This window comes from Panicum virgatum, chromosome 2K (assembly GCF_016808335.1).
Source record: "Panicum virgatum strain AP13 chromosome 2K, P.virgatum_v5, whole genome shotgun sequence".
NCBI lineage: Eukaryota > Viridiplantae > Streptophyta > Magnoliopsida > Poales > Poaceae > Panicum > Panicum virgatum.
Window position 1 is genome coordinate 61,544,776 of NC_053137.1, and position 14,189 is coordinate 61,558,964.

At 46.7% G+C, this 14,189-nt stretch overlaps 1 protein-coding gene across 1 annotated transcript; it reads left to right on the forward strand.

The window, feature by feature from the left end:
• The first annotated feature begins 444 nt into the window (after positions 1-444).
• LOC120692389 (probable serine/threonine-protein kinase WNK1) lies at positions 445-3,542 on the forward strand. Its single transcript, XM_039975667.1, has 7 exons — positions 445-525; positions 639-676; positions 768-995; positions 1,176-1,396; positions 1,507-1,664; positions 1,773-2,217; positions 2,313-3,542. The coding sequence occupies exons 1-7, from the start codon at positions 445-447 to the stop codon at positions 3,275-3,277; spliced, it is 2,136 nt and encodes a 711-aa protein (XP_039831601.1). The 3' UTR covers positions 3,278-3,542.
• Positions 3,543-14,189: the final 10,647 nt, after the last annotated feature.

The window sequence follows — 14,189 nt, forward strand, 5'->3', positions numbered from 1 at the left end:
GAAATCCAACTTCGTGAAATTGTAGTGGCATGGATCCAACTGACCCTACAAATAACCTAGCACCATAGCACCATATCTAGAATCCCATGCTCCCTACCAGCAATATCAGAATTAAACAATACAGTCAAATAAATCTGAGTAAAAAAATCCTGTAAAATCATCTGGCTTTTCCATGGCAGCTCGCGCGCATCGATCTAATCATCAGCCTCATGCCCCTCATCCCCATCCCCATCTCCTCTATCTCTCTCTCTCTCTGCCCACACCATGTGTGCTCAGATTCCCCTAAATAGGCGTCTCTCTCCTGCATCAGTCCCCTCTCCCCCCTCCCTCTCCTCAGTTCCTATCCGCTGCTCCTAACAGCAGAGGCCGCGGCACGGAGGGGCGCTCTCCCTGGCGGTAGAGTTGGAGCTGCAGCGGGGAAGAAGCGAGCTGGAGCTGGCAAGAATGATGGGCGCCAACACCAACGACGCCGACTGCCTGTGCCCGGAGTACGCGGAGGTCGACCCCACCGGCCGGTACGGACGGGTACGGAATCGCCACCGCTGCTGCAGCTCCTCCCACCACCGTTTCTCGATCCGTTTCCTTTGCTCGCCAAATCGCTGATCCGTTTCCCTGCTCCTATGCTCTGTTCTCCGCAGTTCAACGACGTTCTTGGCAAAGGCGCGTCAAAGACTGTGTAAGATCCGGCGCCTTTCTGCCAAAGCTCTTGATTTCATTTTGCTTGCCCCCTGAATCCCTGATCCGAGGTGTGTGCGCGGGGGCCGCAGGTATAGGGCGTTCGACGAGTACCAGGGGATGGAGGTGGCGTGGAACCAGGTGAAGCTGCACGACTTCCTGCAGAGCCCCGAGGACCTGGAGCGGCTTTACTGCGAGATCCACCTCCTCAAGACGCTCAAGCACCGCAACATCATGAAGTTCTACACCTCCTGGGTCGACGTCTCTCGCCGCAACATCAACTTCATCACCGAGATGTTCATCTCCGGCACCCTCCGCCAGTAAGCGACTGACCTTCTCTGGACCTGTAGCAATTAAAGTTGTTGCCTTCTTCATGTCCTGTTGCAATTCTCCTTTTTTTTCTGATCAGTCGCAAAAGTTTCTTCTCTTTTCAGTGTGCTCGATTGGTTCTTGCCTTCTTGGACAGAATTTGATTGTGGTTTTGCTCTGGTGGTGATTAGGTACAGGCAGAGGCACAGGAGGGTGAACATATGGGCGGTGAAGCACTGGTGCCGGCAAATCCTCAGCGGCCTGCTGTACCTGCACAGCCACAATCCGCCCATCATCCACCGGGACCTCAAGTGTGACAACATCTTCGTGAACGGCAACCAAGGTGAGGTCAAGATCGGCGACCTCGGCCTGGCTGCCATCCTCCGCAAGTCCCATGCCGTTCACTGCGTCGGTAAGCCATCTGACTAGCTCACTAGTCCTAAGTGGTGTCGTCTGATCACAATTGGCAATATTTACTACGTGGAGCATTGATGGAGTGGAGGTGTTGGATTGGTTGGATAGGCACACCGGAGTTCATGGCACCTGAGGTGTATGAGGAGGAGTACAACGAGCTGGTGGACATTTACTCATTTGGGATGTGTGTGCTTGAAATGGTCACGTTTGAATATCCATACAGCGAGTGCACACACCCAGTGCAGATCTACAAGAAAGTGATCTCTGTAAGAAGATATCTGAATCCTTTTAGCCATTTGAAGCTATTATTTCGGATGTGTATGCCTGTGCTTGGAAATAATCTTACTGATCCAGCTAGTGGTTTTGTTTGGTAGGGTACTAAGCCGGAAGCTTTGTACAAAGTGAAAGATCCAATGGTGAGGGGGTTTGTTGAGAAGTGCCTGGCGACGGCATCGCAGAGACTCTCAGCGAGGGAACTGCTTGAGGACCTCTTCCTCCGGGTTGATGACATGACTTTTTCTTCAGAGGATGGAGATTATAATGTGACAACCAGATATATACGGCAGCCTTCATACCTAGGGCATACCTATAGCAATGGCTCCATGATGAGTAATGGATTCTCAGACAGCATTGATGAAGATGCTCTTACTGAAGATAGATGGGACTGTGAGGATGACGACATGAAAGGCCAAGATGGCATTGACCTCTTCAACGAGGAACACGAAGATGAGGCTCTTGGCAATGTGGATATCACAATCAAAGGGAGAAAGAGTGAAGATGGAGGCATCTTCCTCAGATTACGGATTACTGATAATGATGGTACGCACATATGTGTAATGCACTAATCCTGAGGATCGATTCAGTATATGAAAAGTTTGATTCAGTATATGAAAGTTATCTTTTTCATTTTGCAGGACGGGTACGCAATATCTATTTTCCTTTTGACGTTGAGGCCGACACTGCACTTAGCGTCGCAACAGAAATGGTGGCTGAGCTGGATATAACTGATCATGAGGTTACTCGAATAGCTGATATGATTGATGGTGAGGTCAGTGCATTGGTGCCAGATTGGAGGCCTGGTCCAGGCATAGATGAAGCTCCTGACACTTCATACTGCCATAATTGTGGATCCAATGTGTCGTCATGTGGTTCACTTTACGCCTACATGTCATCAGCTCGTCGAGGTTGCCAATGTGCGGAGCTACATGGCCGGTTTGAGGAGATCACATTCCAAGCCGATGAGGAGCAGTGTGATTTGCAGGAATCTGCAGGAAGCTCTGACGATGGAGGTGGCCAGACAGAGGATTATGTCAAAAGCAAGGATTCCACTCACGTGAATGGCTTCGTACAGATTGGTAGAAGAGATCCTTCTAAACAGCTTCGCTTTAGTTCTTTCCAGGAGCGGTCGTGTTCATCTAATCATTATGAGAACGACACTAACCACCACATGAATGTGTTTGACATGAACCATGAGGTAAAGATTGCCAAGTACAAAGCAAGGAAGATGGCACAGTTGAAGAGGGCTATCCACCCATCTCTTGATTTTGACAATGCATATGGAGTGAACAGGATGAAGCCTTCATTGAACAAGCTGCAATCTTTCCACATAGGGAAGAACCACAATTTTCGTGTGCCGACCTGTGATAGAAGCCCCAATAAAGGAAGTACCGATTATCATTCTAACATGATCAGCCAAGCGTGGCAGAGCAAGCACCCCAATCCGGGAGCCCAGAGGGCCCGGCATTGTGAGGTTGACGCTGCTGGGACTGGGAGCAATCCGGATTGTATGTTTACAGCCAGGCGCTACTATACCGGGTCTCAGTTGCCACCAAATCTCCCGAGAACCAAATCTGTACCCATGAATGCCGTCGACGCCTGAACTGCTTTCTTGCCCTGTAAATTTTATAGAGTGTACATTTGTTTTGGTTCTTTTTGTTTCCATCATGAAATATAGTTGTTGGGCAGGAGACTGAATGTGACTGGTGTTGCCTGTAGATTAAGGCTGAGCTGTGTGTAAATTTTCCATCTTGTGAATGCAGAGGCCAGAGAGGTTGTTAGGCTGTACAAGTGCAATCTGCATCATTTGCTCCCACTGGGGAGTCTGTTTTATCCTCCTTAATATAGGCAATAGCCACTCTTTCTCATCTTCAGGGTTCAGACATGCAAAGTAAGAGCTCTCTTCCATCTCTCCTAGTTGCAGCTTGCATTGCCAGCTTCTGCATCAAAGGCACAGACATGCCAGCCTATGCATTAGCAGTGCCAACTGCTTCATGGATGCTGTACTAATCAATTGACCCTTTCATGACATGACTCATCCTAATCATTTGGCATTTGGCAGCCCCACACTACACAAAAGAGAGTATTTCTTTGATTCTTTCTCGGATTCCCTTGTTTAAAATGCGTTTTTCTATGTGAGACGTAAGAGACGGAAATTGTTGGGAGTATCGACAGATATTTGAACATCACTGTACAGAAGCCTCTTATTGAAAAAATTTTGTGGCTGGATAATTTCTTTGAAGGATGCTCGCCACATGCAGCCTGATAATTCAGTAGCCTAGATCTAGATGGCTAGGAGACGCCGCCATTGGTCCATATCTTGGGATTTGCAGGCTTGCAACTTGCCAGCTTGGCGTGCTGGAGGACGGAGCAGGACAAAAGGGTCCATATCTCGCCATGGATAATTTATGGAGGAAACTAGGTGATCTTGTTTGGAGTTCTAGGAGATCGTTTTCAACTTCTCCTCTCTGTGTTTGCAACATTTTTTTGTAAACTTAATTATATGAACAGTACCTAGGTCAGCTACCGTTTATGTTCTATGAGTCATCAAAGAGCAGGAGCAAAGAACTGCTTGTCGTCGGATTTCAATGTCTATGCTGGAAAAAAAAACTGACACTTCAATTTTATCAAATCGAATGAATACTGCATGTGGTTAATCTATAACTCAAAGTGGTTCCTTATGATGATGACAATTTTGCGGTCATGAAAAGTGGTGGTTAAAATGTGCTTTTGAAGACGAGTCAAAGTGAGGGACCGAAACCGGCAACCAGAGGGGGGTGAATGAGAGCCGATCAAAATTTCTCTCGAAATTCAACCCGTCGGCCTATATCCCAAAATCACCCAAGCCCTCAAGCGTTCTGACCAAAGTTTGGAATAGCTATGAAAAGCTAAACCAACATAAAAGGCCTAGAACGAGTGAGCGAAGACTCAGAAGCAAATAGGGAAAACAACAATCCTGTCTGCCTAGACCGGTCTGACCGGTGCAACGGACCGGTCTGACCGGTCGGGGCCTGAACACGGCTAGACCGGTCTGACCGGTCTTGCTGTCCGGTCTGACCGATCGGCACCCAGAAAAACCCGTGAACAAGTCTTCAAATCACGAATCTTGAGCAAATCAAGTCCAAATCTGATGAAACTTGGAGGAAAGCTTCGTACCTACCCCGTGAACATATCCCCAAGGGATCTCGCCCCAAAGATCTTCATAGCACGAGAATTTCGGGATGAGATCAAAAGGGGTGGGGTTTTCTCAAGACCTCAAGAAATCCAAATTCGAAAGAGCTCGTGAATCTAGAGGGTTTGGGATAGGACTAGAAGCACGGGAATCACAACAAAGAGCTCGTAGAATCCTCGCAATCTTGTGCACCAAAAACGAAATCAAGATCCATCACACAAGGGCACAAAAACAATGGGATTGGATTGATTCAAAAAGCCCAGAGGGCACGAGGAGGATAGGGCCTCCTTTCCCAATCAAATCCAACACGAGGTCTCAACAATCCATGGACAAAATCTACTCTAAAGAGAAGAACGGGGGGAGAGAAACACAGGGGCAGCGGCCTGGGAGAAAGAACAATCCACGGACAAGTTACAAAAGCCGCACTAACCTAATACAAGTGAATGGGTATTTATACCCGTGGAGACCGGTCAGACCGGTTCCATGGACCGGTCAGACCGGTTGGTTAGACCGGGCAGACCGGTGCCAGGGACCGGTCAGACCGGTTGGTCTGCAACATCCCCCTGTACACGATCCCATCTGACGGCTGAGGTTCTTTCTTCGGAACGAAGTCTTCTCCACGATGCCGCCATCTTGATGAAGATCTGGTCCACGGTTTTGGAAGGTCCGTGAAACCCGGGTAGATGGCCGGTTTTGAGAAAACCGCCAAAACTCCTCGCGCGGGAAGATTCCCGCCTCCACGCCGTGGCCCTAGACGCCGTTCCTGCCTCAGCCTTCTGACGGCCCTAAACGCCGCCCGACGCCCGTCACCTCCTCGCCCGCAGTGAGGCCCTAGACGCCGTCGACGCCCGTCGCCTCCGCCAGTCCCGAGACCGACGCCCGTGCCTCCACGACTTGGCGTCTTCAACCGCCGTCCGCCTGCTTGGTTTTGTGGCGCAAACCAAGAAACCCGCCTTCCGTCGCCGCTTGCGCCCTCGATCCAGGAGTGGACGCCACAGCTGCCGCCCGGCCTGAGCTCCGGTCCCGGCTGCCCTTCACCGCCGTCCACCGCACGGTCCATCGGCCACGGCACCTCCACGGCAGCTCTCCGTCGACACTTGACGCCTGTGTACCTGCAATCCAAAGACCAAGCACACGGCGCAATCTCCACAGAGTCGCGACTACACCACGGTTAGTCCACTCCACGTGTTGACCACCCGTCAACACCTAACGCTCCACACGGGCACTGAAGTAGGAAACACAAGAACATAAACAAACGCACACACAGCGGTTAGCCTGACACAAACACAAGCCAAAATCAAGCTAACACGCCAAAACCTCCAAGTCATCACGACAATCACTCATCACAATATATGAGGTCAAGGAACTTGTCAACTTGACCTCTCAATCTCCCCCCTTGATGAGTGCATTGTCGAAAAGATGACATGAAAGCAAGAACAACCCAAGCGAGTGCCCAAAAGCCAGATAAAAGCCAAGAACAAGGCCACTCGACATGAGCAAGGATCTAGAAGACTCCACAGAAAAACTGCTTGGCTCCCAAAGAAAAGGATCACAGCTCAACGCCGCCACGGAGTCAAAGGACATCTTCGAAAGATCCAAGAAGCAAAACACTCAAACCAATTTCGACAAGCATTGTCAATCACTCATCACCAAGCAAACCAAGGTATTTATTGACATGGTTTGGAACATTTCTCCCCCTTGATGAGTGACTTGACACGAATCAAGCACAAAGAAATGGTTTGAAGTGCAAAAACCCGAAAATCTCATCCAAATGATCAAAAGCCAAAGAAAAGTCAAGAAGGATCACACGGAATGAGACAAACCAAAGCCAAAAATCGGTCCCCAAAGACATGGGCAACGGCTCTACGCTACCGATCAACAAAGCATGACCCCTCAAGAAAGAGGCAGGGCTCAACACAGTCATGCAATGGCAAAGCACCGGTTCCTCCAGAAAGAGGCAAAGGCTCAACACAACCGATGCGAGAGCATGCAAAAGCTCAAACTCCCCCAAAATGCTTAACCTCTCACAATATGCACAACTCCCCATGAGTGCAGCACTCAAACTGTCAACTCCCCCTGGATAAATGCTCAACCTGAATGCCTACTCTCCCTCAAAGCATGCTATGCAATGAATGCTGTGCAGAGGGTGTACGTGAAACATTCAGGCATACAAAGATATGATCATCGAGTGACAGGCATGTGTGCTTCATAAACAGGAACTGAATCTAGCTCAACAGGATATATCAATCAAGTCTAGAGCTAGCAAGTTCAGTTCAGCAAAATATAAAAGCATCACCCATGATCTAGCAACAGCAAGTAGGAGAAAGAAAACAGTGCTAGTCAAACTCATACAAGGTGATCCAAAACAGCCATTATATTTTATCACGAATTAATTCTGCATATCAAAACTTATCAAGCAAGTGATTTTGCCAGGGGTTGAAAGCTTGTCATGCTTTACTTAGCAACGAGGCCAAGCCTATGCCAAAGGCAGTCAGAAGCTTAAGGCACTCGCTTCAGTCATGCATAGCCTTGCCCAGGTTCTCACTAGTGCTATGTGAGCCGTCCCGAAAGCTCGATCAGTGCCACAAGCAATCCCACCTGGATCTTTTCATTCCATTTCAGACATATTTTGAACAAATTTAACAATTTTAGCTCATGTAAAAGAATACAAGCCATACTAGCATGAATGAGATAGCAAAGCACATCAATACACCCTATCAAGCTAGTAGCCAAGACAGGGTGACCATGTTTTTAGATTTTCAAATAAAAAATAAAAGCTTAACTCAGATGATATGACATATACTGTGGAGCAAGCTATACATGATCAAGTCTAAGAAACTACATTAGCAAGCACTAGAAGATCATAACAGTGTATATAAGAATGTCAGTGCAGTGAAGCAATGCAAAATGCAAACATGTATAATGCATATGCACAATGCAACTAACCAAGCTAAAACTAAGAGAAAGACAAAGACAAGCCAAAAGCTAAGCAAATGAAGCACTCAGCAAATACATAGGCTCAAGGACACACAGGACTAGACCAGAATGGATCCAACTGAGTACCATGAAAAGGTAACAATCAGAAAACCACAAGTCTATCCTGGGAAGAAATCGTACAAGTCAAACACTTACATACCTCGATGAAGATCTCGCTGGACCTAGAGCATAGCAAGCTCGAGGTCACCTCCCCTGCGTCCTCAGCGGGTCCACCTTCTGCTCGAACAGGTTCTTGTAGAGGTGAATGATCGAAGTGGAAGTAGTGGTACTGGATCGTCCTCCTGAGCTGAGGTAGTCGAAGCAGAAGGGGCCGGAGCCTGCAGCCGGCGCAGTAACTCCGGATCACGGTCATCAACTTGGGATAGAGCTCCCCCTCAACAGACTGGGACCTAGCACAAGACAAAGCTAGACACCAACAAGAGGAAGCCAAGTACCAAGAGAAAACAAGCTCAAGCATATGGTTAGGCGTTAGTCAGGCTACCCAAGCATAGAGATACCAATAGAAAATCTAGGTGGATATCAAGACAAAAGATACCCCTAGAACAATCCTAGAGGGACCACATATGATATCAAAACAAATAAAGCAGAGCACAAGTCTAGAAAAGGGGGGGACTAGACAGGGCACATGCAAAATAAAACACAAAGAACAAGGGAGTAAAAGCTCATGAATATACAAATGATACAAAGATCCATAGGGTCACCAGCCGGCATGGAGAACCATCTTGTCTTGATCTACCTTGCAAAGGATCAAGAACTGTGGAGCACATGTTCTCCATCCGCGTCCTCTCGCCTACAAAAGAGAGGAAGAAGAAGCCCGAGTCTTGGATCCCGAAGGGTTAGCGAGCATGTACTTGGGAACCCAAGACTTGGCCACATGATCACGAGAAGCATGGATAATAATGCGAGGATTAGCATGATGCAAATGCGGGTTCAAAATAGTTTTTGAAACATCCTTGGAGTTATGTCTCACGGGAGAAACTCGAGGAAAACGAGAGTCGCCACTGGAAAAGAGACAATGACCATCCAAGGTCTTTTGAGACTTACCCACACACGTACCCTGGCTTACCTCACTAGAGCTAGCACACTGCTTCTCAGAAGGCTCACAAGTGTTCATGCCATGAGAAGGGCAATGAACATCCAACGGCCTAGAAGCCCGAGCACAGCGGATGCATTTGGCACGCCTATAGCAAAAGCTATCTTGATGCCCATCTCTCTCACAAAAAGTGCAATGGTACAAAGGCCTAGAGGGAGGCACACCATTCTCAGACAAGTGAGAGATCCCTTGGGACTTAGCACAAGGAGCACTAGCCTGAAACTTAGTGCCCGCACTAGGAATGCTCGTGCCATGGGAAAGGCCACGAGACTTCCTAAAAGCCTTAGCTCGAACTTGTGGCAGTACCGCCCGAATTAATCTGGCTCAAGTGCGTTAACCATCATCATAAAGGAAATCCCGGCTAACACGCACTTCAAACGGAGTAATCCGACAGTCCAGTCGGGTAAAGTCCCGATAAAACCACCTGAGCTGCCTTCGAAACCCAAAGCTTACATGCAACTCACACGAAGGTGAGTCCGGAGAGTACAACATTTCACAAATTCTTATATCACAGAGTCTTAACTTAAATATTACAAACCGAGTTTGAAATCTTAAAAAGGTACTTGAAATTCAAATTGAAAGTAGTTCAGAGTTCAACTGCAGCGGAAATAAAGCAAGTTCTAAACAACGAAACAAGATGTCATGATGAAGCCCGTACATGACATCACTCGGCATTGTCAGCGTCGGCCGGAGTCGTATCCCACTCCACCGACCCAACCAGGAGGTAAAATATACGGCCAAGTCAAGCTAGCTATTTGATCTTCAACATATCACCTGAAAACAAAGTTGAGCCACAAGCAAGGCTGAGTATACTAATACTCAGCAAGGCTTACCCGACTAAGGGTATACTTAGCCCACTACCTAGACATGCAAGGCTTTTGGCTGGAGGGGTTTGTTTCACCGAAAGCAACTAAGAGTAAATCCTTAGTTTCAAATTTTAGCTTAAAAATTCTAGTTCCATTGACCATTCTAAGTGAGCATCTATCCAATAGCATACATGGTGGGAAGCAATTATCTTTCATCATCCAAACAACCATATTCATCATCAACATCTTTCACTTCTTACTCTATGTGGCAAAAGGGTTAAGCAGTCCCAAACCGTGAGAAGCGGATGATTCGAATCGAATTTGTTAACCTGGCCAGGCAGACCTAAACACATGCATGGGAACAGAGTCACCCACGCAACAGTTCCCTTCAATTCCCGATTCACGGAACAGGCCCACCGCCCTCAAGTACAGCAGTACGACGACTCCGTACTCGCCATTAGCTAGATGTGAACGAGTTCAAGATGGTGGGGAGTATGTTCCGGCCTCGGTTCAATCCAGTACTTAAGCTTACCGATTACCATATTCTCGACATGTGGTTAGTACGTTCAAAAGCTTAACCACCACTACCACATACTGCGGCCTTATCCATTTTTACTAAACAGACGGGGTATCACAAGTACCACAACCCCGCCCGTGAATCTTATAGTTGCAGTATGTAGTAAACATCCAACTCCTATAATTCTCGCGAGTGACAGGAAATCACTCGACTTCTACCGAACCATTAGCCTAGCCAACTAGCGACCTAAACCAACTAGTGTTCAAGCATAGGTACCTAGGATCATGCAACTAAGGTTTCAATCAACTTCTGTAAATGTAAATGCACAAGCATATAGAAATATAAGCAGTTGCATAAATCTACAATAGATAGGACATGCTCCGGGGCTTGCCTGAGAATAACACTAGGTCAGTGTTAGTTAGAGGCTTCTGGAGTCAGGTTCGTATTCTCAACGGCGTCTGCGAAATTCACTTGAGCTTCTCCGGGACCTGCTCCGGCTTCAGACACCAACTTGTACGTTCCATTTGGTAGGTTCGTCGGCTCTATATGAATGCATATGTATGAGATGAATATAATGCATTTATTTCTTGACATAGATGGAGATCAACTAAACTCAAGTTGAAAGGTGCTACTACTTTCTTTTTCAGCCTGTTGGGCAGTCATTTATAGAGTAGGAATTTTATCTATACTAACTCATAAAAAAAACTGGGTGTGTTGTTTTTCTTTTATATTAGTACAGAGAAATGCAGAAAAAGTGTCTTTCATCATATTAACACATGGAAAACAAGGGAAAACTATAACTAAAGCTAAAAGCATAGAATGGTGCTGATATTGTTATGAGATACGCTTTACTGAGTCACTAGTGTGCAGTAAAATTTTCAGGTCATTTGATGTAACAAATAAATCATAAAAACTCATGAATCTATTACTACTAGTGTACAAAAACAAATCTCTAGGGTAAAGAATGTAAGTTCTGGTAATGAAATTTTACCAGTAGGTTAGATTCCTTAAGATGAGCTCGTGGTAAAGTTTTCATAATTTATTCAGCTATACAGCAAGCACAAGAATTTAGATTCCTTTCCTAGGCATTTATCTAACTAAAAATATACAGAGTAAACTACTTAGTTTCAGTGGCTAAAATTTTACAGAAATGTTCATGTACTGAAAACCAAGCTCTAGTAAAAATATGAGATTTTTCTAATGAAGGAAACTAGAGCTTTTGATTTACAAAGTTTATTCATGAATAAAACAAAAGGACTAGTTATACATTACTAAAAATTCCCAACATTTTTCCATAGGGTCTAGAAACTAACGTAAGGCTTCTTTAAAAATTTCAGCTCAGGAAAACTAAAATAGAACCCTGTGGATTTAATTCTATTTAACATAGGCATAACCAAGATCTAAATGAAACCTATAGCTCAAATTATCTAAATGTCCTCAAATTTTTACAGTAAGCTACTAATATATGGTATAGCACACTGTACAAAAACTAGACTTAACTCATGACTACAACAGGAGATACATTGGTGTGCTACTTAATTTAATCTTTATCCTAGATTAAAATAGAAGCATAATATGAACATATGACTGTAACAAAAGTTGTAGGTTTTGATCTAATTATTCCAAAACATTTTAGTTTGCATTTTTCTGATTTTTCTAAGATTTTATATGGAATTTACAAGTTTGCTGTTTTTGAAAACAAAAGAAAAAGGAAACGAACTTTTGCATCTAGGCCCCTGGATTTCTGTTTCTTCTCACGGGAGGTCCTTAGCGGAACTGGACAGAACAGGGGAGGGTCGGGCGGCCATTTTCCGGCGAGGTTCGGCCCCGGCGGCGAGGGGAAAGTTGGGGAAAAGGGTGAGGGGGCTCGTGCGCACCTTCCGGTAGTCTCAGTTGGGGCTGAGGTGGCCTGTGGTGGCCTGTCCGCGGGCGCCGGCGGCCGGCGGCGGCCCTGTACAGCGGCTGCGGCACTCCGGCGAGGGGGAGGCGGCTTGGCCGGGCTTGGGAGCTCCGTTGGGGCGAGGTGAAGCCGTTCCCGGGGTTGATTGGAGCTGTGGGAGGGCAGAGGTGGGAGCTCGACGTGGAGCGGGCGGCCGGCGGCGGTCTGAACCGCGGCGGTGCCGTTCCAGTGGGTTGGGGTGGCGGTGGAGGGGTCGGGGAGCACCAGTGAGCCGAGAGGGACTCGTTCCCGGAGGTGGCTCGGGTCGAGGGAGGGCGGAGGAGGGGGCTCCGCGTGGAGGCCGTTGGCGGCGGCAACCATGGCGGCCAGCGGCTGTTCTGGGCGACGAGCAGGGCTTCGGCTCGGGTTTTCTTGGGAGCCAGAGGGGGAGAGGGAAGGGGCGAGGCTTCTCCACGAAGTGAAAGGGCCTGGGGCGGGGCGAGGGCGCGGGGTAGTGGCCGGCCAGCGGCATTGATGGCCGGCGGCGTCGAGTGCGCGTCGCCGAGCACTTGTCCGGCTCTTGTGGCCTGTAGTGGCGTGCGGGGAGGCTCTCATGGCCGGGCCGGGGTGCAGCAAACGGCAGCAGGCGGGGCACAGCGACGATGCAGCAGCGGCAGCGGCAGCATTGCTGCTCTGCTCTGCAGGCCGTGGCCAGGAGCAGGGGAAAGAGAGGGAGAGAGAAAGAAAGAGAGAGGGCGAGGTTTGACCGAGGAAAACTCAAAATTTTTGAACTAAACTTGAAAAGTTTTGAATACCAAAGTTGTTCCTCGTGTCAAAATCTACAACTTTGGTTTCAGACGTTTTCCCATTTGAGGTTTGGTTTGAAAGTTACAAATTCAAATTTAAATGCAAAAGACAATACCCTATACACATTGTTTTTCGAATTTTTCTCCAAATTTTGTGTGCTAACTTGAAAACTTTGAACATGAAAGTGGTTTGTCATATAAAACTTTACAACTTTGGTTTTAGGCAAAAGTTTATTTAAGCAACGGTTTGAATTTTACCTTTTAGGCCTAATTAAAGAATTTTCAAAATCAATATATGTTATAAAACTTGAGTTGAAACAACTCGTCATTTCATGCACAAAATTTTATTTTCTCCTCTTGAGTTCAACTAGACTTTGGTTCATCATGATGTCGATGAGATGCCTATGCAATTTCATAAGCATACTCGCAATGGTTAAAAATTTATTCACATGTTCTGACTTAGGGTCCAATTAATTTGATATGTTTTAATCCTAATTTTTGTTTATAACTTTCTTGCTCGTTTTAGGTCTAACCCACGCTGAATTGCCATTAACAGTTTGGGCGTGTTCTCTCAGTGGTTTAAATGTTACGAATGGTTCCTGAATTAAGGTTTAAATTTTGTTAACACGCGTATAAACACGTGTAGGTGTTCAAATTAAACCCACTTCAAAATGAATCTTCGAATGATTAATTCTTAATTAGCATTTTAAGAATCTGTGTTGTCACAGAACTCTTCGCTCATGTTTGACACGGCGGAAGCAGAAATCGAATGTATGTCCATCATTCTTGCAAAAAGTGCACTTGAATTTTGGTTTGGGAATCTGAGTCCCGAATATGGAAGTAGCACCATTGCCATGTGAATTTCCTTGGACATCACCCGACTCAACACATAACAGTAGCAAACTTGGACTGCAATGAAGCTAGATCGGACTTAAAGATAAGACACTCATCACATTCAAGCACATCGCTAACAATAGGAGCGTCCTTAACCAGTTCTAGTTCATTCTTGGCCTTAGCGAGCTCATGAGACACGTCAGCAAACGAAGTCTTAGCAACATCTAAGTTCGCGCCGTTCTCATCATGCTTGGCACGGAGAGCAACAAGATCGTTCATGTGAGATATGCAGCTAGCGCACTCATCCTCACTAGATTTCTCCCTAGCACAAGCCAGCTCAGCCCTACGCTTCCTACGCTCTCTAGCTGCTTCCTTAAGCAGCCTCTTCTGGTTGTCGAGAGCGGCGTACAA

Coding starts and splice junctions, on each gene's coding strand:
- LOC120692389 (XM_039975667.1), top strand. CDS start 445: ATGATGGGCGCCAACACCAACGACGCCGACTGCCTGTGCCCGGAGTAC. Junction 526..638: donor CCACCGGCCGGTACGGACGG/GTACGGAATCGC, acceptor TGTTCTCCGCAG/TTCAACGACGTTCTTGGCAA. Junction 1,397..1,506: donor CCATGCCGTTCACTGCGTCG/GTAAGCCATCTG, acceptor TTGGTTGGATAG/GCACACCGGAGTTCATGGCA.